The sequence below is a fragment of the Danio rerio genome, chromosome 7 (assembly GCF_052040795.2).
Source record: "Danio rerio strain M-AB ecotype USA chromosome 7, GRCz13ab, whole genome shotgun sequence".
NCBI lineage: Eukaryota > Metazoa > Chordata > Actinopteri > Cypriniformes > Danionidae > Danio > Danio rerio.
In genome coordinates, this window is record NC_141027.1 from 27,041,116 (window position 1) to 27,067,520 (window position 26,405).

Genomic DNA, 26,405 nt, shown 5'->3' on the forward strand with positions numbered 1-26,405 from the left:
TATTAGTTTCAACAACACAAATTTCTTTACAATTTAAAACGGCATCTTTGGATATTTTCTTTGCTGAAGATACTGTTGTCCTAAAAAAACAAAATAAAAAAAATATATATATTATACATACTGTTGGAACGGTATTACAGAGAGTTTTGGCGATTTTAAACACTTGACTTTTCCAAACCGCGGTATTCCTTGAAAACGGTTATCGTCAAATGCCTAAGTTATTATCACCAAAATTGGAATGAGTATGTTTAAGCTTGATCTAAGATAACTAAAAAAATAAAGTATTACAGTTTTTCAACACGGTAGTGCTACAATTTGAATAAGAACACCATGATACCGGCTCTAATTGAGTGACTGCTGGTTTGACAAATAATATTGTCCTGCACGACCGAAGAGGTTTGAACGCATCACTTGGACCCTACCCTATTTTTAACCCTTTTGTTCCAGATCCTTCCATTAGGGATGAATAATATAAAGTAATATAATCTAATGTAGATTTATATAGTGCATTTATAAAGCATTGCAATATACATAAATGTCTTTACAATAATGTGGGGGGATCTCTACACAACACCACCAGTGTGCAGCATCAACCTGGATAATGCAACAGCAGCCACAAGACAACGGTGCTTTACCCCACACACCAGTTGCAGGTGAAGTGGAGAAACCATCAACCAATAAAATTTTAGAACCTATTAAACAAGGTTAAGTGTCCAAATGGAACAAAACTTGTTGAGTTTGTTCAACTCATTGAACTAGAGGTTTGTGAGAAATTCGAAAGAAATTGGTCACTGCGGGACGATACCACAATCAAGTATTGATTGCAATATTATGACACAGTTCCACGGTTTATTCCACTTTGGTGGCCCTGATAAATCAGGGACTTAGCCGAAGTATAGTGACTGAGATATTCTGATGCTGTAAAACTATTAAAAAGTTAATTTATCTATCTATCTATCTATCTATCTATCTATCTATCTATCTATCTATCTATCTATCTATCTATCTATCTATCTATCTTCTAACTATCTATCTTCTATCTATCTGTCTGTCTGTCTGTCTGTCGATCTGTCTGTCTGTCTGTCTGTCGGTCTGTCTGTCTGTCGATCTGTCTGTCTGTCTGTCTGTCTGTCTGTCTGTATATTTATCTATCTGTCTGGCCGTGTGTCTGTCTGTCTGTCTGTCTGTCTGTAACAAAAGGCAAATGCAGTAACATATAATCCAATAACACAATTTTTGTATTGTGTTTCCTCTTGTTGTGCTATAAATGTGCCTTATGTGGCATATAATTAAATGTGCGTTTTCTTTTTTTTCATATTGTTACAAAGTTTAGTTCTGAATGAGTTTTGAGAAACGACACCAGTATTGTGGAACAAGCTCCAAATGTATTTGGCTTAATAAATATCTGACGAGTTCCTTCTTTATAAATGTAATATTTAACAAATGTATTTTTCAGGCGTTATTTGAAGAAAAAAATGTTACCTGCATTTATTTGTAGATGAGTTCAGGCACGAACACAGACACCTACAAGGGTCCTTCAGCGCTTCTGCATTGTTAAGACGAAACTCGCGGAGCTGCTGGAGTTGCCGGGGAGCGTCTGTTGTACTTAAAGAAAATAACATCTAAAACACTGAAATCCAACTGTGTCATACAAATATATCTTTCAAAACATTGAAAGCAAAGGTAGGATGCCACGATTTTAAGAATTGTCAATATTCTGCATCCGCGAAAGCGATGGCCAGATGAAGCTAGCGGCTAACGCGTACAATCCGCTAACTCTGAGAATCTAACAGCACGCGATTAAAGTTTGATTCTCCAACAGCACTTTTGTGTTTATATGTTTACGTTTGTGCGCCATATGCAAGCTAATTATTCAGACCGTCTGTTCTGTTAAAATGTAATGGTTTCTGGAGTTGAAGGATGTGATGCTGGCCAGCAGTCTAGTCTGACCGTCCGGCCAGTAGGAAAGATTTGAGTCTGCTAGACTTTAAAGCGTTTTAAGGTCACTTTGAATTATACTAGATATGCTGGAAATATCGCGTTCTCTTTCTGCTTTTGTCTGAATGAGTGGCATTTTTTAAACCAGAGGTGATGGTTTAGAATCGAGTGTTTATCTCGGACAAGTGAGTGGTTCAATGTCTTTTTTTGGGATAACGAATAGACCTTTGTTTACTCTCTGGACCAAGTAATGCAGGCTTTAGTTGTTGATAGTTTTAAATGAGCTGAGACCATGTCTAATTCTTGTTGACCTGTGTGGTTAGTGTGTCATTGAATACCTTTACAGTATATACGTAGTTGCATTGTTATTTTTGGTTACTAATCTAAATTTAATAATAATATGACTACAGATAATCTGTATATTTCTCTTGGCAAATAAATTAAAGTTTAAAGATTATTAATCCCCTTGGGACAATTCATTTTGACATGGTGGTGCTTCACATATAACAAGAATGACACACTTAAAACAATAAACACCCAACACTTAACATCAAGTGCACAAACAAAAAGGAGAAAAAAATCAACAATAATAATTTATGTAGTTTGTTAAATAATTAATAAATAATAATGCCATCAGTCACTGAAGACTGCTGTTATTATTTTTTCTACCAATTTATAATTTTTTAAAACTCAATATTTCAACTATGAATAATCTGTGGATTTATCTTTACATATGCCACCATTGACAATGATGTTATTTATTTATTGTTCCTTCCCAGTATTAAATATTATGACTACAAATAATCTTTGGATGCATCTTTACAGATGCCACCAGTGAGGACTGGTGACTAGGCTGTTATGTTTTTTTTTTACTGATTAGGGATGTAACAATTCACCTGACTTACGATTCGATACGATTTACGATACTAATCTCACGATTCAAGATTTAGTCACTATTTTTTACCAAAATTATTTGAAACATTTAACTGGCCTCTGGCATAAAAAATTGAGCATAAAAATTACTATTTATTAGAATTAATATATTTATTATATTAATATATTTATTATATAGTAGAATAGAGACAAGAGTTAAACATGATTATGATGGTGAATAATTAACATGTATAATTGATTAATATTAGTATCAGTGTGATACACTTAAGAGATAATCTTCAACATTTTTAAATATTTAGTAATAATAAGCATATTATTAAAATATGCATGAACTAATTAAAAAAAATGAGAGGGTCCAAATAATCTTATACCTGGTTCTCTATCAGTCTGGAAAACATCTTCACACTTTCACCATGCAAACACTGATGCACCGTGTGATCTTCGTAGCACTCGTTGAAGCAAGCGAAGCTGCAAATCATCTGGTCCGCATGGTTTGGCTTATTAATAGTTTTTCGCATATAGAAATCTGTGACAGTAGTTTTTCACTGTTTATGCTCATCATAACCATTGTTCTGTTAAAGTAAACATCTTTTGCAGTGTTTGCACACAGTTTGTGTTTTGTCTGGAACATTTTACCGCTGTCATATTACTCTGCCACTTTTCCTCTTGCTCGCTTCTGATGTGCAGATAAAGCGAGTTTGCACCTGTAAGCACAGCACCCTCTCTGTTCATTTAACATTTCTACTAATTTGAATCGTCACATATTTGAATCGATTTTCAACCGACTCACGGTGAATTGTTACATCCTATTACTAAAATTATATTAAATGACTACAAATAATAAGTGAATTTATCTTTACAGATGCCACCAGTGACTGCTGGTGACTATAATGTTTGGATTTATTTTATTTGGATGCATCTTTACAGATACCATCAGTAACTGCTGACTATAATGCTGTTTTTTTGTTTATTTATTTTTGCAAATTTGTTGCTAATTAAATTAAATAATGACTACAAATAATCTTTGGATTTATCTTTACAGATGCCATCAGTGACTGCTGGTGACAGTGATGTTTTTTATTTGTTTATTCATCTATTTGTTGTTACTAATCAATATTAAATAATGACTACATCTTTATATTTATCTTTACAGATGGCACCAGTGGCCTTTGGTGACAATGTTGTCATAAAAATGTTTTGCTACTGAATTATTACTGATCTAAACCAAATAATTTGACTGCAAATAATCTTTGGATTTATCTTTCCAGATGCCATCAGTGACCGCTGGCGACAATGCTGTTCACTCCTCCAGTCCGGATTTGGGCTCTGCACCATCTGAAGCCCTCAAGCAAGTTCTTGTTGTAATTGACAAGAAAGTTCGCAATATGGAAAAAAGAAAGGTTGGTGTTAATGTTAAAATCCACCTGACCCTATTAAAGTACTTGAAGGTGTAGAATATACATCCTTCAGGCCATAGAAGATGCAAGTGATTTGTTTTTCTCCAGCTGGATATTTAGAGAGGATTTAAATAAAGCTGTGGTCCTTGGTGATTCATAAAATGTAAATCAACGGTGACTAGCACTTGTACGAACACACAGGCAAAAGAAAATGAATACCTAAGGCTCCTTAAAGTACATAGAGGTCAGATGAACCTAAACAATTGGTTTGTGGAAGAATCTGAAGATTTTATTATCTTTAACTCACAGCTGCTGCATCACATTATTTTCATATTTAATTCTAATCTTCCTGTCGAATACTGATGTGTGTATGTGAATGCATTCTCGTACTGACTCTTTTTGCAATGATGAGGGAGAGCAATAAAAAATGTATGTGAACACTGTAAACTAACAATAGCATATTTTTAATTAACATATCTGGTGTCGTAGAGCATTAGTTTATTAATGTAAGAAATCTGAATAAGTTTGTGTCTAATATCTTTGCAACACAATGGCATGGCTTAAATGCATTCTTTTTTTATGTGTCTGTTAAAAATATTTTGCAAGACCTGTCTACATTTGTTATTACTGCCTTTTTGTTTATTCAATTAAATTCCAGTTTACTTGTATATCTCATTTCAAAATAATTATCAAGTTATACTAAATCAGAAATGTTAAGAAGCTGTGTATGGTAGGCAGTAAATAAACATAGTTAACATGCATTTATACAGCATATAGTGGAGGAGGTTTACATAGTACAGACCAAAAGTTTGGACACACCTTCTCATTCAAAGAGTTTTTGTTATTGTCATGAATATGAAAATTGTAGATTGACAGTGAAGGCATTAAAACTATGAATTAACACATTTGGAATTATATATATATAACAAAAAAACTGTAAAACAGCTGAAAATGTCATATTCTAGGTTCTTCAAAGTAGCCACCTTTTGCTTTGATTACTGCTTTGCACACTCTTGGATTTCTCTTGATGAGCTTCAAGAGGTAGTCACCTGGGATGGTTTTCACTTCACAGGTGTGCCCTGTCAGGTTTAATAAGGGGGATTTCTTGCCTTATAAATGGGATTTGGACCATCAGTTGTGTTGTGCAGAAGTCAGGTGGATACACAGATGATAGTTCTACTGAATAGACTGTTAGAATTTGTATTGTAACAAGAAAAAAGCAGGTAAGTAAAGAAAAAAGAGTGGCCATGATTACTTTAAGAAATGAAGGTCTTGAAAATGTCCCCAAGTGCGGTCACAAAAACCATCAAGTGCTACAAAGAAACTGGAGGAAGACCAGGAGTCACCTCTGCTGCGGAAGATATGTTCATGATAAGTCACCAGCCTCAGAAACTGCAGGTTAACAGCAGTTCAGATTAGAGACCAGGTCATTGCCACACAGAGTTCTAGCAGCAGACATATCTCTAGAACAACTGTTAAGAGGAGACTGTGAATCAGGCCTTCATAGTAGAATATCTGCTAGGAAACCACTGCTAAGGATAGGCAACAAGCAGAAAAGACTTGTTTGGCCTAAAGAACACAAGGAATGGACATTAGACTAGTGAAAATCTGTGTTTGGTCTGATGAGGCTAAATTTGAGATCTTTAGTCTCAACTAACTTGTCTTTATGCAACGCAGAAAAAGTGACCGGATGGACTCTACATGAACTCTTCTGAACCAGCATGGCTACCACAGCATCTTGCAGCGACGTGCTATTCCATCCGGTTTGCGTTTAGTTGGACCATAATTTATTTTTCAACAGGACAATTACCCCAAACACACCTCCAGGCTGTGTAAAGACTAGTTGACCAAGGAGAGTGATGGGGTGCTGCGCCAGATGACCCGGTCTCCACAGTCTCCGGACCTGAACCCAGCCAAGATAGTTTGGGGTGAGGTGGACCACAGAGTGAAGGCAAAAGGGCCAACAAGTGCTAAGCATCTCCAGGAACTCCTTCAAGACTGTTTTAAGACCACTTCAGGTGACTACCTCTTGAGCTCATCAAGAGAATGCCAAGACTGTGCAAAGCAGTAATCGAAGCAAAAGGTGGCTACTTTGAAGAACCTGTGATATGAAATATTTTCAGTTGTTTCACGCTTTTTTTGTTACGTATAAAATTCCACATGTTTATTCATAGTTTTGATGCCTTCAGTGTCAATCTACAATTTCATGATCATGAAAATAAAGAAATCTCTTTGAATGAGAAGGTTTCCAAACTTTTGGTCTGTACTGTATGTATTATATGCTGTATGTTAAATGAAATAAAAATTTTTTTTAAGTATTTATCTTCAAAGTTCTCAGATGGTTTGCATAATCTCATCAAGTCCTCATATGGACAATGCAAAGTTCAGGTGCAAATGGCATCTTTAATATTATAAGCTTGTACTACTATCACAGGCCTTTTAAATGTCCCAATATCAAAAGGCAAGATTAAAATTTGTCCACTAGGGATGAAACGAGACCACTTTTTTTTACAAATCGATACGAGTATGACTACTTTAATTTGTGTACTATGTGTCTGATATTTTTTAGATTTGGTTTCAACAAAAGTGCAATTAATTTGAGAGGTTTTATTTTTGCCTGTAGCAAGCAACACAATCTTTTACAAACCTATTCCAAGCTAAAAATATACACATTGTTGATAACCCTGTAAATCGAAAGACCTTTACGATAACTGATTAAGCATGGACATTTAAAGGATAAGTTATCCTTGCGCTGACACACGTCCACGACTTCACACATTACATAATCAAGTGTGTGCAGTTTACATTACCTTCACTCTCTTGACATTGCATCATTATGCAAGTATTTTTTTGCATGTTCGGTTTATTCTTCAGTAGCCTATATATTGTTTAATAATGTATTTTCTAAACATTGTTTATAAGGACTAATCTATTAATATATAATACATTCATTAATTAATACATCAAAACATTGAAGTCAGGACAACAACATGTACGATACGAGTGCGAGTATTTTAACCTAGTACCAACCCGATACTGGTATCGGTATCAGTGCATCCATTTTGTCCACCCATCTGGAGACCTACCAATCAAGAAAATAATCATAAGTACAAAGAAACAGATTAAAACACCAGGTATAAATGGGAATCACTTAGCTGCCGAGCTGATTTACAAAACTGCATCTTAATACCAGGCGGAAACAGAATGCAAAAATGTGATGCAGATAATATTCTAGTTTGGGAATTCATTTCCACAACCGTTTAAAATTGTTTGCTCCATTTCTTTCTTGAAGTGACTTTTTTTTTTTTTTAAATCACTGTGGTAAAGCATTTTTATATTCTAAATGAATATCCAGTTTCACTTGGAAGTGTTTCCTTATAATTTTTTTTAAGGAATTTCATTGACTTTGTATTTTGAAATAATTGAGTTTGTATTTCAAGCTTGACAAAAATACTCGTTTACCTGTTTGCTTTTGGTCGTTGCATTTGAATCTACTTTTTATTGTTCTCTTTTGCTACTCTCTTTTAAGAGTAAACTGGATGATTACCAGACCAGGAAGGACAAAGGAGAACGTCTCAACCAGGATCAGCTGGTACGTGGCCTATATGCAGGTCTTGTCTTTTTTGTGCTCAACATATCTGGAACTGATGCTTTGTGTTAAATGCACATGCTGCTTTGTTTCGTATGTGTAGGAGGCTTTATCTAAAGCTCCGGAGGTGGCTCACAACTTGGACTTTGCCCGTGAGTTGCAGAAGAGCTTCCTGGCTTTAAATGTGGAGGTAGGTCATGTTTTTGATTTATAGTTTAACCTAACATCATCTTGCTTTGTACTTGGTGACCACCCAGCCTCAGCATCATCATTGCCTCTACATTTGCTGCCCCCTTCTAGTCCAAAACGCTCAACTGGTAAATATTTTGAAATCCAGCCTTTAGTAGGTAGAAAATATAACTATTCTATTAACTCAAGATAATGGTGATGATGTTGTTGTTTATTCAAGATGCTATATTGGCCATTTACTTAGAGAATATGCTCCAAAGTGTAACTATTACAATAGTCATACACATACTTTTATGTTACCAGGCAATGATTTTCATCTGGATAGTCTTTAAATTATTTTTAAATGTAAATCCTTTTAGAATTTTTATCAAAGTAAAGTTTTAGATTTGTATTTTATGAATTATTAATTGTTGTTGATGTATATTTATTGTGATAAACCACTTTTTTATTATAGAATAAGTTGTTTATCAAACTTCATACATTTCATTTGTCTTTACCCTAAAATTGTCATGGTCAGTGGTGAGGGGAAAAAGGAGCGAGGACCCAATTGCATAAAATGTAGGATTTATTATAAAATACAAATAAAAATAAAAGGCAAAACAAAACTACCCCGAGGGGGAAAACTTGAATAAAAAGGACAAAAACAAACTTGACAGGGCTGGCAGGACAAAGCACTGGCACAGAACAGAAAACATGAGGGGATTATAAAGCAAAAGTAAATTGAAAAACAGGTGAACATGACAAACTAATAATGAGTTAACAAGGAAGGTGGGAGAACGCATGACACAGAGAGACAACACAAGCCATGCGCTCACATAAAACGAGATTAGAACGTTCAGCCAATGAGAACTCATTAACTGCGTGTTCATGACAACACAAGCAACAATGAAGCGCACAACAAAAGCACGTGACCACAATGTAAACTCCGAGCCACGTGCTTTGACAAGAGACGCAAGACACGAGCACACGATGAACACCTTACCATGCGCTCACACATAAGCTTCGCGCATGCTTCATCTCAACGCCAACCAAAACTGAAACCGAGAATGAAGCAGTGCGATGCTGACAAAACAAACACTAGTACAAGGGCGCGCACGTCGGAGGCACGCAGAGCCTGCGCGGCTGCCTGCATCAAGCGGGAGAGCGCACACTCTGCACACACCCACGAAGGCGCACGCACACACGGAGGCAATGACAGAAACAAGTGCTCGACCCAAGATAACTCGAGCCGAGCACAACAGGACTAGACATGACTAGTGTCCGGACTCTGCCACCAAAACAATAATTTACATGACCAGAGTGGCAGAACCCTGACAAAAATAGCTAAAGAAGCTGATTTGGCAATAAACTCAAAACTCTCTCTAGCCCAAAACCATTGATGCAGTGCAACGGTCTATGCAAATTGTAAATGCTGCAGGACACACCAAAAATCTCCCTCTTGTTCACTTACAGATCCAAAAAACAGTGAAAAAGGCAACCCGGCGGGAGCAGTTGAAGAGGGAGGAGGCAGAGCGCAAGCGACTGAAGGCCGTGTTGGAGATCCAGTACCTGCTGGAGCAGCTCGGGGAGGAAAATGTGAGGCAAGAGCTGACTCAGTCCACCGGAGAAGCCTCTTTGCTCACAGAGGCTGAGCTCATGGGTTTGGATGAGTTCTACAAGCTGATTGGGCCTGAGCGGGACTCTAGCGTAAGGTGAGGACATTTCTCTTCAGCTGTTCATGTTCAGATTTGGCGTGTTCTTATCAAAATAACTTTTGATCGCAGGTTGGCTGAGCAGTTTGATGAAGCATCCGTGCATTTGTGGGAGCTTTTAGAGGGAAGGGATAAAGCTGTGGCTGGAACCACATGTAAGTAACTTATTCTGGTGGTATTTTTTAAAAAAGTCTCTGTTTCTATTTTAGGGCTACATTTGGACTTAAAACTAAATATTTTGTAACTTTAAATCTGTTTTTACTCATTGTTAACTGATATTTTGTTACTAGCAGGTTCTATGAAAAAATCCTATAAAGTGTGTTGAGATCATGCATTATGGTAGATTAAATAATACATTACAATAAATTACAGAATACATTTAATAATTCTGTGTATTTTGATGTGTATAAGGAGAAAGATACATACCAAGACAATAAAAATATATTTAAAATAAAAATTTTTTTTTTAAATTTTTGGGCCATTATTTATTACATATGAATTACATACTTAGACAATTAATTATATTTAAAAAAAAAAAATTTTGGACCATTATTTATTACATAAAAATTATTATGTCCCTTTAGTTTAGTTTCCTTTACAGTAATTTCAGGGCTACATTTGGACTTTAAAATTGTACAAAAAATAACCTTGACTTTTTTTTTTTTTTTAAACTGATTTTTCTTACTAGCAGTTTCTGTGGAAAAATCCCTATAATGTGTGTTAAGACAATGCGTTATTTTAGATTTAATAATACATTACATAGTACATTGCAGAGCATTAGTAGAATAAAATTTGATAAAAAAACTAAATAGTTACTCGCACCCTGTGTATTAGGACAAAGATACATATAAATATATATTTAAACCATCTTTAATTTTACTTTATTGGGTTATTACTATTAATATCCTTATTATTTATTATATAGTTTTATCATTAATTTAGATATGTTGGTAGCTTTATCTAATGAACAACCTGTTAGCGAATAGATAGATGCAAAACTCACAATCTTATTGTCCCCACCTAATTTTGATCATGATCCCAAAAATGAATCGCAATTTACTGTGGAAGCAAAATTCTATTTACATGACTCCTAATACAAAGGGACCTGTTTAAGGGTCAGTTCACCCAAAAATGAAAGCTTGCTTACTATTTCCTCACCCTCAGGAGGTTCCAAACCTTTATAGGTTTCTTTCTTTTTTTGAACAAAATGAAAGCTATTTTGAAGAAGGCTGAAAGCTTTTGAGGTAGAATAAATGAGTTAATTTTTATTTTTGAGTGACCTACCCCTTTAATGTAGTTAAAAAGAAATAATTTGTAAGAGTTATACTTGTAATTCACAGTTTCCTATAGTCATTTCTGTTTATTCACCTTTTTTTCAATTGCATGCACATTCATCAAATTGTTGAGCCATTTCAGCTCTATAATGAAACCAATATTTGCTCTCCAGTGCATCTGAATACCAATGTGGCAATCCCTTGCTTGGCCTCCCTATGAATGGTGGCACTTGCAGTGGCTTTTGAAAGCTGTGCTCTGTCTCGGGCCCATGAGGGTCAGCAGAGCTTCGTGCTGACTTGTGGCCCACATCAGCAGCTGGGCAGGCAGCCAGTGGTCATGCACAAAGCCTCTCGACTGGAGGTTTCAATGATGGACAGTCTCTGCTTGCATATTCCTACTGAGAGGGTGGCAATCGTGATAGGATCCGATTCTGCAAACTCAGCCAATGAGACGTGGCTATATTTGTTTGCTGGCATCGTTGCAGTTTTGGTTTGCTAAAATGATTCCAAATTAAGTTAACATCTGCAGTCAAGCCAACTTGGCCATACCTTTAACCAGTAATTAATGATTTTGTTTTCTTTGTGTCTTTATCAGACAAAGCCCTTAAGGAAACCTTGGACAAGATGCTGCTAAGTGGGTACTTTGATCGTGCTCCAACACATCAGAATGGAGTGTGTGAAGAAGAGACGGGAGCCACAGTGGTGGAGTCATCAGAGAGCGAGGAACATCCTGCTGAGCCAGGTAAAAACAAAACCCTCACATTTCTGAGCAAAGCAATGCTTCCCTGCATGGCTGATGGCTCGTGTTTATGTTCTTTGTTTGTTCACAGAGGGAGCTGCTCAGGAATACTCAGAAACTGAGGTTGAAGCAACAGAGGTGTGAATTGATATCACATTTTTCACACGCTGATGATGTTGAAAGCACATTCGGATTTAACCTTTATAACATGTAAACGCTCAACATTCTGTTTCAAAATAGAAAAATACTTATTTGGAAAATTCCAACAGAAAGAGTTGCTTTCGGTTCCAGCTTTATCATTTTCATTTTTTTTATTTATTTAAAAGTCTTTCCTCAAGTCATTTGTTGTGACTAAATTTGGTCAAGCTAACAAAACATTTGCAATTTGATGAACTATTTGTGTTGGGTTTTAGACCTTGAGGCAAATATATCAACAAAATGGCCCTCATTTTTAATTGCCCCTCACTTTTAATTGCCCCTCACTTATTGCCATAATTGCCGAGTGCCTTCGTGTCCCATCAGTGACTATATACAGCCATATCGCACTGCTACGAGTATGATATTGTGTTTATACAACAGTTTGACGGCATAATCGTGTATAAATAAAAAAGAAAATCAAACTACTTTTCTACAAGGTATTCTGCTGTTCATTCACATGAATGCAGCTGATCTTCAAAACAGCAGAAACTGTTGCTTAAAAACACGTCACTTTTTAGAGCTAGTATTTGAATGATTGTCTAGCATAATGTCTGAAGTGATGATAAAACAGGTGATTTTGTTGACATTTTAAGATTATAAGACTTAACAACATGAAATGGCATCAGTCTACAGAGATTTCTCAGTATTTCTCTGTTGCAATCGGGAGATCACAATAAATAACCCCAAAAAAGGCAGAGCAATGCAAACACTAGCAGATTACTATGGTTTAAATACAGCACTAAAACATACAAAAGAGAGATGGATTTTACCACTTACCTGTCTTATGATGGCTTGATCAGCTGTAGTTTGAAATGCAAAATAAAAATGCTGAAATTTTCTTCCCTAGAGACTTATGCGGTCTTTGTTGCTATCTTGTCGCACAATTGTCTTTCTCAGTATGGCAGGCTGATGGTTGCCAATCTCAGAAATTATAAATATTTAAAATTGGCATTATCCTTATTACCAAACCGCATAGTTGCAATTTAAACAATTACATTTTCACCTAAAAAGCCTCAAAAGTGCGATATGCTGCAAAAAAGCTGCAATATTTGTCAAACTGTTGAGACTTTATTGATGTGCTGTCACTGTGTGGGTGGAGTAATACACAAGAATAAAGAGGCAATCAGCCAATCAAACAAGACAGAACTGTTTATATATATATATATATATATATATATATATATATATATATATATATATATATATATATATATATATATAAATATATATACACACACACACACAGGGCTTTACATTAACACCCGCCAAATGCGGGTAGATTTTAGCCTTGGCGGGTTAGACAGACACCTCCACTAGCCACTTTGGCTGGTTGAAAATAATTTTTAAATTGTAGTTTTCCTAAAAGCAGGGTCGACAATATAAGGATGACCCAATATCCGTGCTAATGTGATCTTAGAATCGAGAAATAAAATAATTGTGATCACGCGAGCAGAAGAAACCAAGTGAATACCGAATGAGAGAATGATCATCACTCACGCTAACAGCTGATGTGATGTCCGCGACTTCTTAAAACGCGTGCGCGCGACTGCTTAACGTGTGCGCGCTCCCGAATCGTGAAGCAACCGTGTCCATTCTGAAAACGCTACTATCATCGGTTCTCTTTCAAATAAACTAGACAAAAAGTGATGAATAGTTATTGTTGAATGAATAGTGATAGTTATTTTTTAAAAAGTCAATTGCTTTTCTTTATTTTTTTCCAAATGTTTTGTTAAATAAAAAGTATAGTATACAGCTATATTTAGCTTGTTTTGACACATAAAAAAAATTTTTTTGCTGAAAAATAATTATTGTTTAGTTTGGTTATAGAGATAAATTTGGTAAATTGTTAATTTTGAGCTCTAAAAAGTCATGTGAAATAAAAACTAATTGCAATATAACACTATGAAACCATAACTCATTGAGCAAGCTCATACTCGACACACAAAAAGAGAAATGAATGAGGACACATGTCGACATAACACAAAATTTAAATCAAGTAGTTTTAGCATGTCAACGTCAAATTTATGCATACAAAGTATATTTTCCCAACAACCAAATTGTGGCTAGTGAAAATGCAGCGTGGCTAGTAACATTGGAAAACTACTAGCCACAGTGGCCGGTGATTTAAAAAGTTAATGTAAACATATATATAACATATATATATATATAAACCTTGACCTGTAACCGTTTTAGCCATTTAATAAAATGGCAGTTTTTAATGGCTGCAACAAACCTACTATTGTTTTATTGTAATTTGGAATTCACGCTTTTTCAAATAATTTGAAACATGCTGCGGCTTATGTATTCGTGTAAAGTCTATAGTACACCAAACAAGAGAAACAAACTTAAATGGTAATGTGCATGTCTCGCATCCATAGTTTCAAATTCACTTAAAAATGCATTCATTTTGGCTTTATAATATTTGTTGTTTATACGGAATACAACAGGTTTATTTTCTCAATACTGTTACATTTAACATATGAATTAAATTCTATTTAGAGTTATCAATAGCTTAATAGACATGTATTGAAAAATTATTTAATGAAATTGTAAAATGCAACTTTAAATGCCAATGTGATCTCCAACAATGCAGTTCTAATCCAGAATAACTTTTTTCTAGAAAATACAGTACATGCTTGGAATAGTTTTGTTAGACTACAGAAAGCAGACTTTTCATGCCCCACACTTCTTTCTTCCTGCTAGTTTGTAAACAGACAGTTCATTCCAGAAGCTGCCTATAGCAGCAGTGAAAAAGAGCAAGGAGCAGAGTGGAACACAAGTTCTCAGGTAAGATGCACCTCATTTGTCAATGAAAGTTTGGAATTGGAAGCAACCCTTGGCCCAATTGTGTTTATTTTTGAGTTCACCATGTGATTTCCAGGTGGTTAGTGTCCTCCAGCAGCCACAGCAGCCTCCTGCAGCCATGAGCCCGACTCTGATGAGCTCAGAAGCGCACACGCTGAACGCCGTCCTCCCTCCTCCTCCTGCAACAGATCCAGTGGTCCGAAAGCAGGCAGTACAAGATCTCATGGCGCAAATGCAGGGTACCTTCAACTTCATGCAGGTAAACTGGAGAATTTGTTCATTCATCAGACTACAGTTGTACCAGTGAAGTTTTCCAACTCATGTTTAATGCAATGCAGGACTCAATGCTGGAGTTTGAGGGGCCGCCTTTAGATCCTGCCATTGTGTCAGCGCAGCCCATGAAACCCGCACAGATGGTCTGTCCACCAGGTTGGTACTTATAAGTTACTTTTTAAAGTTATATTGTTCTTTAAAGCTAATAAGAGGAAATTTATTTAAAAAGTGGCACAATTTGATACAATCTCATGCTGGACATCAGTTACATTTTCAGATTCATTTTGTTGAATGAATGAATGTTATTGATGTCCAGTGTCTCTGGAATATTTGATTTGAGAGAACCAGTGTTGTTTAGTATTTAATTGCTATTGTTGTATTTTTTTTATTTCCTAATATATAGTTTTGTTTTACACTTTGTAAAATGCTGAGTTGTAACCCAATGTTAGTTTTTAAAATTGCACGTAAAAAACACTTTTTAACGCAAATATTTTGTAAATTGAAAAACAACATTATAAATTAAAAAAATAAACTAGGGTTGTCACGATGCTGGAATTCGATACCAATCGATACAAAAATTTTAAAAACATCTATTTCCCACTTACATTTAAGCACGTTCTTAAACGCTGTTGATTTGTTATTGTGTTCACGTGCTCAAAAGAAATGACTGTGATTGGCTGTGAAGGTTATCGGATAGCCAAATTTACCACTGTTTTCTGAATGTAACAGATACAGGCACACTGGAACGTTTTAAAGCCACGATTCATCAGCTGATCAGCTAATAGCTGATTGATGTACCAAATTGGTACTGAATTCCAATATCATGACAACCCTATAATAAATCTTAAATAAAATAAAAAATAAATACTAATAAATAGGGCTGGGCAAATTGGCCTACAATTAATTGAACATTTTAACTGGATTACGATTAATTACTTTATTTATTTTATTTTTTTGCCCTCATAGTTCACTGACAGGTTTTATATAATAAATATGCTCGCGTTACAAGTGCGAGATTTTGAGCGAAGGGTGCATTACTTGATTTAAAAAAAATGTAGCAATAAATAAAATTGAAATAAAATAAACAGGACACCTCTAAATTTGAGGGCCCTGCAGTCTTATCTTCAGTTCAAAAAGAAAAAAAACAACAAAGATGACTGACCAAAGAAATAACGTAAAGTCAAATTTATTTGACATTTAATTTTAAAGGAGACATAAAAATCTTGCGGTGGTATAGCTAAAATAACAAACAAAAAACTCAACAACTAAGTTTTAAACCCTCTTACGTGCACATGAAATCAAACAAATAAATAACATTCACTTACCTCCCTACTAACCACAAAACATGAGAAAACTTAAAAAATAAAACAAAAGGCACCCTCCTCATCACGTGTCTCCATATAGATTTCAATAAGTCAACACTCAAGAGTTAAATTTCAACAATATCGCAGAGCAATATTGTTGTTTTTTCACAAATGAACAAAACAAGCCGTATGAGAGGAGACTCTCTGAAAGATTTCTAACTATTAATTTTAAACTATTCCAGTTTAAATTAACTTCACCATGCATTTACATTGAACAACTGACATTAACAAACACATTTTAATGTAATGGAAAATATTTCTTCTATCGCCTGCCGTTGCTTTTATATAGAACACGATTTAAATCAGCCTTTAGTCTCGCTTATCAGAATTGCTCCTGTTGGTCATCAGCATGACAACCTGCTCTTGCATTTGTTTTAATCCAAGAATGCAATATCTAGATCAACCACTTGGTGTAAAACATACTGCACCTTAAATATGTATATTAATTCACTAATATTAATAGTAAAATTTTATACATAATATTTACATACATATTTACATAATAATTGACAAACTATTCTTTCTTTTTGTTTTTATGTTAATTTGTCACTTCTTTTTGTGTCACTGATATTACTCTTTCAATGTTTTCTACTCTCTAGAATCCCGACTCCCCCAACACAATGCTCTTTCTGTTCAGCCTGAGCCTACACAAGTAAGTCCAGTTACTAGCAGAAAAAATATTCTTTCAGATATGTTCTAAGAAACTTGTAAAAGTAGCTAAAACAATCATTTAATTGAACAATAATGCTTTTTTTTTTTAGCTTTGATATGGTGCAGGATTTTCTTCTTTCTTAGTTTTTTTTTCATTCCCACCTGTGTTTGATGTGTGATGGTAATATTTAATTGACATTTTCTGTCCTTAAGCACTCTTCTGAAACCTTCTTTGTTTAATTGTCCAGGTCCCAATGGTCTCTGCCTCCACACCCCCGCTCTATCAGCCCGCTCATACTTCAGAGCCACGACCGCAGACGGACACCATTGACCCCTTACAGGTAACGTGGTAGATCGTAGTGGTTTTGCAGATGCTGTGTGTTCACTATGGCTTAGACATGTGAGTGATGTAGGATATACACCCTAGGTCTCCATGCCCCTGCCGTCTGAGCAGCCCCCCACCCCTTCCTCTCAGCCTCAGGTGTTTCAGCCCAAACCCCTTCACAGCGGCATCAACGTTAACGCAGCTCCATTCCAGTCCATGCAAGCGGTAGGCCTCAACCTGTCTACCCAAATTCACCCCCTCCCATGTTTGTTTCTCCATTCTGCTTCTGTTCTGTTTGTCATGCTGCTTAAGGGGCCCATTACACAGAACACATGTTTGCATTACATTGTGCTGCTTTCGCATTATTTGGGACTTTATTCACAGTAATATTTTAGTTTTTTACCCAGACGTTTAAAAAGAATATATTTTAAAGCAGTAATCACAATACCGTCAAACCGTGGTATTTATATCCAAGGTTATCATACTGTCAGAATCTTTTACCGGCCCATGCCTAGTTCTGTGCTCGTCTAAGATAATTAGTCTACCGAAATGTGTATATTCTATACAAAGTGTAAGGCTGATTGGTCAGTTCTTGTCACATGACTTGCGTTGCATGCGCGGCATTCATTCAACTAGGCGTGAACACTTCGCACAAGCTGTGCTCCTCCATTTTAATTAACGAACTTGCATGCAGAATAAAAGCGCTATATGAACAGCCTCTAAAAGGCCGCCATCATTTACGATCTCCAGCAGTTAATCTTCTTGCACAGACATGGTGGATCTACCTGATTTGTTGACAAATGGGATCCATTTCTTGGCAGTTCTTGGGTCCTTCTCTGGAACTTTTCCTCTTTGCAAAGAAACTTTCCAAACATGTCTGTGACTCACTCATTTTACTTGCCTGTGGGTGAAATTTGGGTGTTCAAGTGACCTAGATATAAGCAAGAGAATATAGTCGTTTTTCAAAAAAAAAAAAAAAGAAGATTTTTCAAAATAAATAATTGTTCAGATTCAGATAACAATATTGAAATAATTAAAATTTCTTGTACGGAACAGTGCAGGTTCGCGGCCCGGTGGTTGGAGTTTATTCTCATGGTATAATGAAGCAGAGTAAGGCTGAAAGCTGCAAAGTGAAAAAGACTTCCAGTTCCATTTCTTTTGGTTGTGATCACACAGGGGGAAAGTAATATCATACTAACTAAATTTTAGGGTTTTATTCTAATGCTGCTCTGTGGTTTAATACAACACAACCTATTAAAGCGTCTTGTTACCTAGTTTTCTGTAAAACCAAACTGGAAATTGAAAGTGACATCATTAACATGGCGACGTACACAACACAGTTTGTGTCACTAGTTAAAATGCTGTACTTTTTGTGTGTTTTAACATTCTTTGAAACATTTGGAATAATAAGTGCATAATTCAGAAAATATCTAACATTGTTCTAGTGTTTTATGGATACTTTAAATTAACAAATCGTACATATTGTGCATTTAAATTGCTTATTGTTTGACTATCCCATACTTTGTATTTGTAAAGACAAAAAAAGCCCATTCTGTGTGACTGGCCCCTAAAGCCCAAACTGAACTTCTTTTTTTTTTTTTCTTGCAAGTTAGCATACTTCACCAGTATCCTTTAATGGGATACTTCGTTTGATAAAACATGAGCAAACATTGGAACATGACATGTGCACACTACAAAGTTCTCACATATATATGCCATACCATTTTCAGTACCACAGAGAAAACTTGCCAAGCATTAAGGGCATAAAATCAAGGTGAATTCAAGTTAATCTGCTGTGCGGTTTTTTGTAATGGTGTCTCAATCCAAATCACATTCACATTTTAGGAAGCCAAAAAGTTTGTGTGTTCTTATTGTTGTCTTTACGATAGAAATAGTATGTCATAGAAATGGACTTTAAATAAGAATGAATATTTTAAACGTATTTTATTTTTAGTTTAAGAAAATTATAATACTTGCATGTCTCTTTTTTATTTAATGCTGAAACATGTGAAAAGATTTTTTTACTTTCCCTGCCAAATTGTTCACTGACCAATCCCAACTAAAAATAAAAGAAAGGAAAACAATAAAAATGTTGGTTTTTAGTTGTTTTACTCATAAAACTGCATCATAACAAGCCACCTTAATTTCAAATACCAATGTTATTTCACAGTTCTGACACCCAATTTTTATATTAAATAATCTACTAGCCTATCTTCTATAATAATATGTGATCAATACTGTTTTTTTCTATCTTCTATATCCTCTTTAATGTTCACTTTATTTAACCAAAAAGTGGAAATCAATATATTCCTTTAACATCAATAGATAAATAATAAATTGTTGTTGTTTTTTCTCCTCTGTTAGGTGTTCAATATGAACGCTCCAGTTCCCCCAACCAATGAGATGGACTCTCCGAAGATTTCCAGCCAATATCAGAGTAGTTATGGTCAAGGCTTCAGCACACAAGCTGCCCTTCCAGCTGAACAGCAGGAAATGCCTCAAGAAGCCCTGCAGTCAGGTACAAAACTATTTCTGATGAAACTGTGCCGTTTTAGAGTTTCACATGTGCAAGATTATCTAAAAAGTTTCCCCTTTTTTTTTTGTAGTTGGCTCTTTCCAGTCTCAAGACCAAGGTATTACATCTGCAGGGGGACACCAGTCTGCACCACAGCAGCCCTCGGGACAGGGAACAGGATTTGGGCGGCCAGGCCAGTCTTTTTACAGCAACAGAGCAATGCCACGAACTGGACCCAGAAATCCCAGAGGCTCTTTGAATGGTTACCGTGGACCATCAAATGGATTTAGAGGTGAGACACGACTTTGTTGAATTGTAGCCAGAAACTGGAGTCTAACATCCAGAATGAAGTTCTACAATCAATCAACCTTTTTTTTTTGCATGTTTAGGTGGATACGATGGGTATCGTGCTCCATTCCCCAACACTCCTAACACCGGATACGGTCAAACTCAATTCAGCACTCCACGAGATTACTCCAACAACACCTACCAACGGGTAACTTCAGGACAACAAATAAAATGTAGTAGGATTGGGTGAAAAAATAAATGTACGTTTTAGTAGTGGTGTAACATCACAAATATGATGGTTCGAAGAACACTACAGTTTTTGAGTCAGGGATCGGGCCATTTTTGGCATCAGGAAAAAGGGAGGAGACAAATGTTGTTTGCTTTTTATTTATCACAACTTTACTGCAAGAAATTTTTGGTTTTAACAAGCATACACTACCGGTCAAAAGTTTGGGGTCAGTATGATTTTTATCAGTATGAACTCGTCTGATCACAAAAGCAATCCGGCTCCAGGTGAGCCACAGAGCAAGTTTACTATGCCTAAAAAACCTAACACATGTTCTCATTTACAAATCATCCACACTATAGAAAGTGATTATTTACTTTATATAAAGAAGTCAGTATACCTGCTGTAACTTGCACCTGTTAAGTTGACATAACTTAATTTTTATAACTATGCACATACACTACCGGTCAAAAGTTTGGGGTCAGTAGTATTTTTAAATGCTTAATTTATGTCCTCAAAAATACACTACAAATTGTAAAACTGTGAAATGTTATTGCACCATAAAATAACTGCTCAAAAGTAGTTTATAATTTAATTTAATCATTTATTCCAGTGATTTTTAATAATGAATTTTCAGCTTTATTACTTCAGTCTTCAGAGTCACATGATCCTTCAGAAATCACTGTAACATTAATTAATATTATTATTACTATTAATTGTAGTAGTAATAGTAATAAAAGCAATAATGACCCGAGTTATAATTTCATTTGAAACTCCATACAGTAAGAAAGCAGTTATTTAAAATGATAATAAATAGTTAAATAAACAAAATAAACTGTTTTAAATAAATGTTTCTTACAATTTTAATAAAAAAAACAGCTAAATAAACAAAGGTAAAATATTTAATACTGTGAAAAATGATCTTTGCTACTGATGCTCATAACGCTAAATATATAAATCTAATATTATAATCTTGTACGACACATTTATTTTGTTAGTCTCATTTTCAGTAATATCTGTAGCTCACTTATAAAAATGTTGGATTTCATTACTAAATGTATCATTTTTGAAGAACTATTCAGTGGCATATTTTTGATGGTTAAACGGTGTAATTGCTACAACTTTTAACAGCATCAAGTTGCATTAAACCGTGATTTTAATGTTTACCATAAACGTCAGTGTTTATTTCTGAACTATAAATTGTTATCCCAGTACTTCTGTGTTATTTGTTTGTAACTAACTGAAAAGTGTAAAAACTGAATCAAACAAAGGTTTGAATGAAGCGCATTGAAGGATTAATAAACATGCAAGCCATCATCATGTTTTATTTATGTTGTGTGGGTGTTTGAATTGAGATCCCAATTATTATTATTATTATTATTATTGTTATTATTAATTATAAAGCTTTTCACTAATTTCTTTAATTCAGGCTAAATAAGTAATGACAGAAAACACCTTTAAAAACATAAGAAAGCATTTAGGTGCCACCACAACTATTTCAGTCATCATTATATTTTACACGAAAGCCAAAATGTTTTCATACATTCCATCTGAATGACACAGAAATCGATCTCTCTGCGATTTGTTACAAATTTAGGATTAATCAACTTAAAAGTTAATGTGTGTTCTGAACCATAGGTTGTGATCCATACAGAGCAACTGTGATTTGTTACACCCCTACTTTTTAGAGTACTATATTCAAGCCTTATTCATGAATAAATATATAACCAATCACCCATAATCAGAAAAATTACACATCCCTACAATGTAGGTTTTTCATGGAGATTTGACAAGTCATCTGTGCATTACTGTGATCAGTTTTGTTTAAGTCCTGCATGTGTTTTGGTTGTAGGAAGGATATCAGCAAAGCTTCAAGCGAGGAGCTGCCCAGGGACCTCGAGGTTGCTCTCGAGGTAATACTCAAGCGATGCGATCCTAAAATCTTTGGGAAGACTTGTTTCTTTTTGGCCACTTTGAACATTCAATTATTGAGAATGTTTTCCCCAGCCCATATTTTTACTCCTATCAGTGGTTCCGTTTTGTTTTTTTGTTTTTTTCGTTTTTGCTGTTGGCTTATTGATACAAGTAAGCCTGCTTTGATAGTTTTAATATACTAAAAAGTGTTTTACAGAGACCCAATGGAGAGCTGAAAGTGTCAGTGTTGTGAATTTTCAGCCAGGTCGTGTTTAAAACATAGATATTCCTGTAAACTTGAAAGATTTTCATTAATTTATTTTTTTTATAAAATAAAATGCAAAAAGATAACTGCCACTGTCGGTCCAATCCATAGGAGTGTTTCTGATATTTTGTTGGCCTGTCCCCCTTCCCATACTTGGTTCTTTGCCTGTGTATTGGGTACCGAAGGCGTTAATTGTTTGTTTTTGTTGTTATTTTTTTCCACCCCATTTCATTTTGAAGATTATTTTGTTGGTTTGTTTTCTGCTGTCCTGCCCTTTGTATGCTCATGTCACTCCTTGAGAGAATGTTTCAATAAAGATGTGTTGCATTACCTGCTTGTCTGCCGCTGCTTTCTTTTTGCTGTCCATGCTCGGAAATCCTCTCACCTGTTCTGTGACCCTTTGTCTGCTAAATTGTTGAAGGTTGACTCTTTCCTTTAGTCTTCTAAGGGGGAGGCAGGTGATTGGTCCGCTTATCAGTTCGTTTTTCCTGCAAATCTGCTGTTTGCTTTTCTGCCTTGTGCATCACGCACTGTAATATGATCCTGCTTTCCAGCAAGAGTAATAGTTGAGGGATAGTTCACCCATAGAATGGTCATTCAGTCATTGTTTACTTACTGTTCACTTCTTGAAAACCTACTTGAGATTCTTTCTTGCGATTTCTGTTAAACGTAAAAGAAGATATTTTGAAGAATGGTGGAAACCTGTAACCATTGACTTCCATAGTATTTGTTAATCTTATTAAGCGAGTCCGTGATCTTCAAAATATTTTTTTTTGTGTTCAACAGAAGAAATAAACTTAAGGTTTAGAACCATTTGAGGGTGAGTAATGGAGTCTGTTTTCAGTTTGGGGTGAACTGTCTCTTTGTTTTTAACTGGTTGTAAAAGGCTGATGCTACAATCAGTGAAACGAGCTAAAACATTACCAATCAGTCTGTAGCTGATAAACTTTTATTTGTTTGTTTATTGATTCTTTGAAGCATAAAATGCTCTGCGTGCAATGTTTAATACTGGTGTCATTTCTATGCAATGAAAGTGAATGGTCATCTTGCCCAAAAATGGTATTGGTATATCTTAATGGTGTATTTTTTTGGCTACTTTGATTTTCACAGTTGATCCTTTACTTTCATTCTATGTAAAATATCTGCAAGAACATCTAACATAATATTTCCTTTTGCTGCTAAAAGAAAACTATGTGTGATATTTTGTATTTGAGTGACTTAAGAAAAAAAACCTTAAATGGTCCCTTTTAAAGAACCTGTGTGACTACTGAAAACGAGCAGCCTTTCAGTGGATTGTACATATAATTCCAGGAAAGCAAAAGCAGGTTTTTACAAGCAATTAAATAACTGTGTCATGTGACCATTTTAGAGAATCATTAAGTGTAATTATGATGCCACTGGCGTTTTCTCTCACTGCTATTTAAGATGGCTTAGGTTGATTAAATTTGTTTATTTTATTTTTTATAATATTTTGCTTTGATTTATTTATTTAGTCTAGTTAAATGGATAAATCACCCAAAATGAAAATTCTGTCGTCATATACTCACCCTCAAGTGGTTTCAAACCTTTGAGTTTTTTTTTTAAATATTTAGAAAAATGTTGGAAACTTGTAACCAGTGACTTTTACTGTATCTGTTTTTCAATGGTTATAGGTTTTTATTTTTATTTTATATAATATTATATAAATATTTGGAACTACATGAGGGTGAGTAAATTGCCATTTTTGGGTGGGTTATAACTTTAAGAAGAAGAATAAGACTTGAAGAGTTCATATGCAAAAACCTCTAAATGCCATTTGAAATTTCCTTCAATAACGAGCATTTTTCTCAACCCATGTTTGTTATTATTATTTTACTTTTTACAGATGATAAAAATACCCTATTCATCGGTCATTGATGTACAAGTGAATTTACTGAACCTACTCACACGAGCCTGAGAAAAATGCTTATTTTAGAAGAAAAGTTTAGATGGCATTTAGAGGTTTTTGCATCTGAACTCTTCACTTGCTCTGTACACTAGTGATGTAAGAGTATTTGAGGGCTATAATGATTATGGTTTCTGGAGCTGTTCATGTAAATCTATATTTGTAAAAATAATCATAATATATGGTTTAAATTTGGTTTTAACTCATAAGTATAGCATATGCATATGAAGAGTTCAGATGCAAAAACCTGCAAGTGTCGTCTGAAATGTCCATCAAAAATGAGTATTTTTCTCAGACTCCTATGTTTATGTTGAGTTATTTCATTTTAAAGACCTTTAAAAGAGTGTATTATTTCCCATAAATCTGAAATGACTAACCCCATATACACAGGAGCCTGATAAAAATACTACTTTTTGAAGGAAATTTCACACAGCTTTTGGAGGTTTTTGCATCTGAACTCAGTGATTTATAAATGCATACAATTAAAAAAAAAAACACACACACAGAAAGTGTTGTAACTGGCACTGAAATCACTGAATGCAATTATTTGCATTGATTTTCTGATGTATTTGGGTTTCAGGACGAGGGGGATCATATCGGTCCAGCAGAGGAATGGTTCCCATGGCTGCCCAGCAAACCAGCTAAACCCAGTCCATTTATCCATTATCAGCCCTGTTCCACCCTTTTATCTCCTCCATCCGTTTGGACTCTCAAACATGAGCCGTGCCACTCCAGACCATGTAGTTAGATGACTGCATCTTAGCAAGTAAGGACACAAACGATGGTTTTGGGAAACCGATATCAGAGACTATAGCACTCCCAGCACTGTACTCTCAAAAGCTTTCTCTCAATCATATGCTATTGCACAGCCTTTACACATTTGAGACAGAACACGTGCCTTTGATTATGGGTGTCTGGATTTTAATTGGTGGAATGATGACTTGCGTAGTAGCTTGAATGGCCACTAGATGATGAATGTGAAGTACACCATATACCAAAGGCACTTCGTTTTTGGCCAAACAAACTGTTAGGTGAATGTGAAGAATTTACTTGTACGTACTGTATTGCAACGTGATTTCTCTCTCTTTATTTTGGCTCTGCCAAATGGTTTACAGGAAATGCATTGTACTGTATGTGGCTGAATGACTGCTTCATTGTATTTCTTCCAATTACTGTTGATTTAGACTTAATGCTAACCAATAAATGATTTTTGAAGATTACAACACTTTAAAAGTTATTCCGCACATTGGTTTGATGATAGATCAGAAAAAAAACTACTCCAATTCAATTCACCTTTATTTGTATAACGCTTTTACGATATAGATTGTGTCAAAGCAGCTTCACATAGACGAGTATAGTGAATTGAAGTATCAGTTCAGTATTCTGAGTTTCAGTTTAGTTCAGTGTGGTTTAATATTCACTAATGAGAGTTCAAACACTGAAGAGCAAATCCATCAATGCGCAGCTCTACAAGTCCCGAACTATGCAAGCCAGTGGCGACAGTGGTGAGGAAAAAAACGGCTCAGTTGGGCACAACCATTTCTCCTGTGGCCAAACGTCTTGTGCAGAACTACAGTCTAGGTGCCAGGGACTGGAGAACACTGGACATCAGCAAAAACTTGTCTGTCCCTGGAGACTCGCAGGAATCAGATGCATGCTCTACTTCTCCATGACCACCACAGCAGCTGCTCAGGATACGGCCTGGTCCGGGATTCTGGAAGCCTTGGGATCATTTCTTCACAGGTCTTGGATTGCATCAGCGGCACTGCATAGTCTCTGGTGAGTATCCCAAGGTGGAAATAGAAAATCATTCGCGTAGCTGCTGTTTATAATGTGTGTGTGTCTGTATATATATATATATATATATATATATATATATATATATATATATAAGATATGTGGAGCACATTAATGCTTCATACCGCTAAGTGATGCACTGAGTGTAT

At 35.3% G+C, this 26,405-nt stretch overlaps 1 protein-coding gene and 1 long non-coding RNA gene across 11 annotated transcripts in view; one reads left to right on the forward strand and one right to left on the reverse strand.

Moving 5' to 3' along the window:
• The window catches only part of LOC141375370 (uncharacterized), a 33,901-nt gene extending 31,779 nt beyond the window's left edge, over nt 1-2,122 (reverse strand). For all 6 annotated transcript variants that reach the window (XR_015495724.1, XR_015495719.1, XR_015495723.1 and 3 more), the window contains exon 1: nt 1,483-2,122. This is a non-coding gene — a long non-coding RNA (uncharacterized LOC141375370). The remainder of the gene's footprint in view (nt 1-1,482) is intronic.
• Nucleotides 1,547-25,682, forward strand: caprin1a (cell cycle associated protein 1a). Of its 5 annotated transcripts, none has more exons than XM_087259129.1 (19): nt 1,551-1,683; nt 3,875-4,232; nt 7,759-7,821; nt 7,922-8,008; nt 9,460-9,698; nt 9,771-9,853; nt 11,568-11,714; nt 11,803-11,849; nt 14,613-14,696; nt 14,791-14,973; nt 15,053-15,143; nt 16,951-17,003; nt 17,251-17,343; nt 17,430-17,552; nt 19,692-19,845; nt 19,934-20,134; nt 20,232-20,338; nt 22,209-22,269; nt 25,040-25,682. In XM_087259129.1, exons 2-19 carry the CDS (start codon nt 4,101-4,103, stop codon nt 25,102-25,104), a joined length of 2,013 nt encoding a protein of 670 aa, XP_087115255.1. In that variant the 5' UTR covers nt 1,551-1,683; nt 3,875-4,100; the 3' UTR covers nt 25,105-25,682. The 5 variants fall into 5 exon arrangements, with proteins under 5 accessions (NP_001003484.1, XP_087115255.1, XP_087115254.1 ...); XM_087259128.1 differs by having other exon boundaries at nt 4,101-4,232; NM_001003484.1 differs by lacking the exon at nt 25,040-25,682 and having other exon boundaries at nt 1,547-1,683; nt 4,101-4,232; nt 22,209-22,865.
• Nucleotides 25,683-26,405: the final 723 nt, after the last annotated feature.

What these genes read in the sequence shown, in the direction of transcription:
- caprin1a (XM_087259129.1), top strand. Translation starts at nt 4,101, where the DNA reads ATGCCATCAGTGACCGCTGGCGACAATGCTGTTCACTCCTCCAGTCCG. An exon ending in GTACCTTCAACTTCATGCAG is followed by an intron (nt 14,974 to 15,052) that starts GTAAACTGGAGA and finishes AATGCAATGCAG; the next exon opens with GACTCAATGCTGGAGTTTGA. An exon ending in ACACCATTGACCCCTTACAG is followed by an intron (nt 17,344 to 17,429) that starts GTAACGTGGTAG and finishes TATACACCCTAG; the next exon opens with GTCTCCATGCCCCTGCCGTC.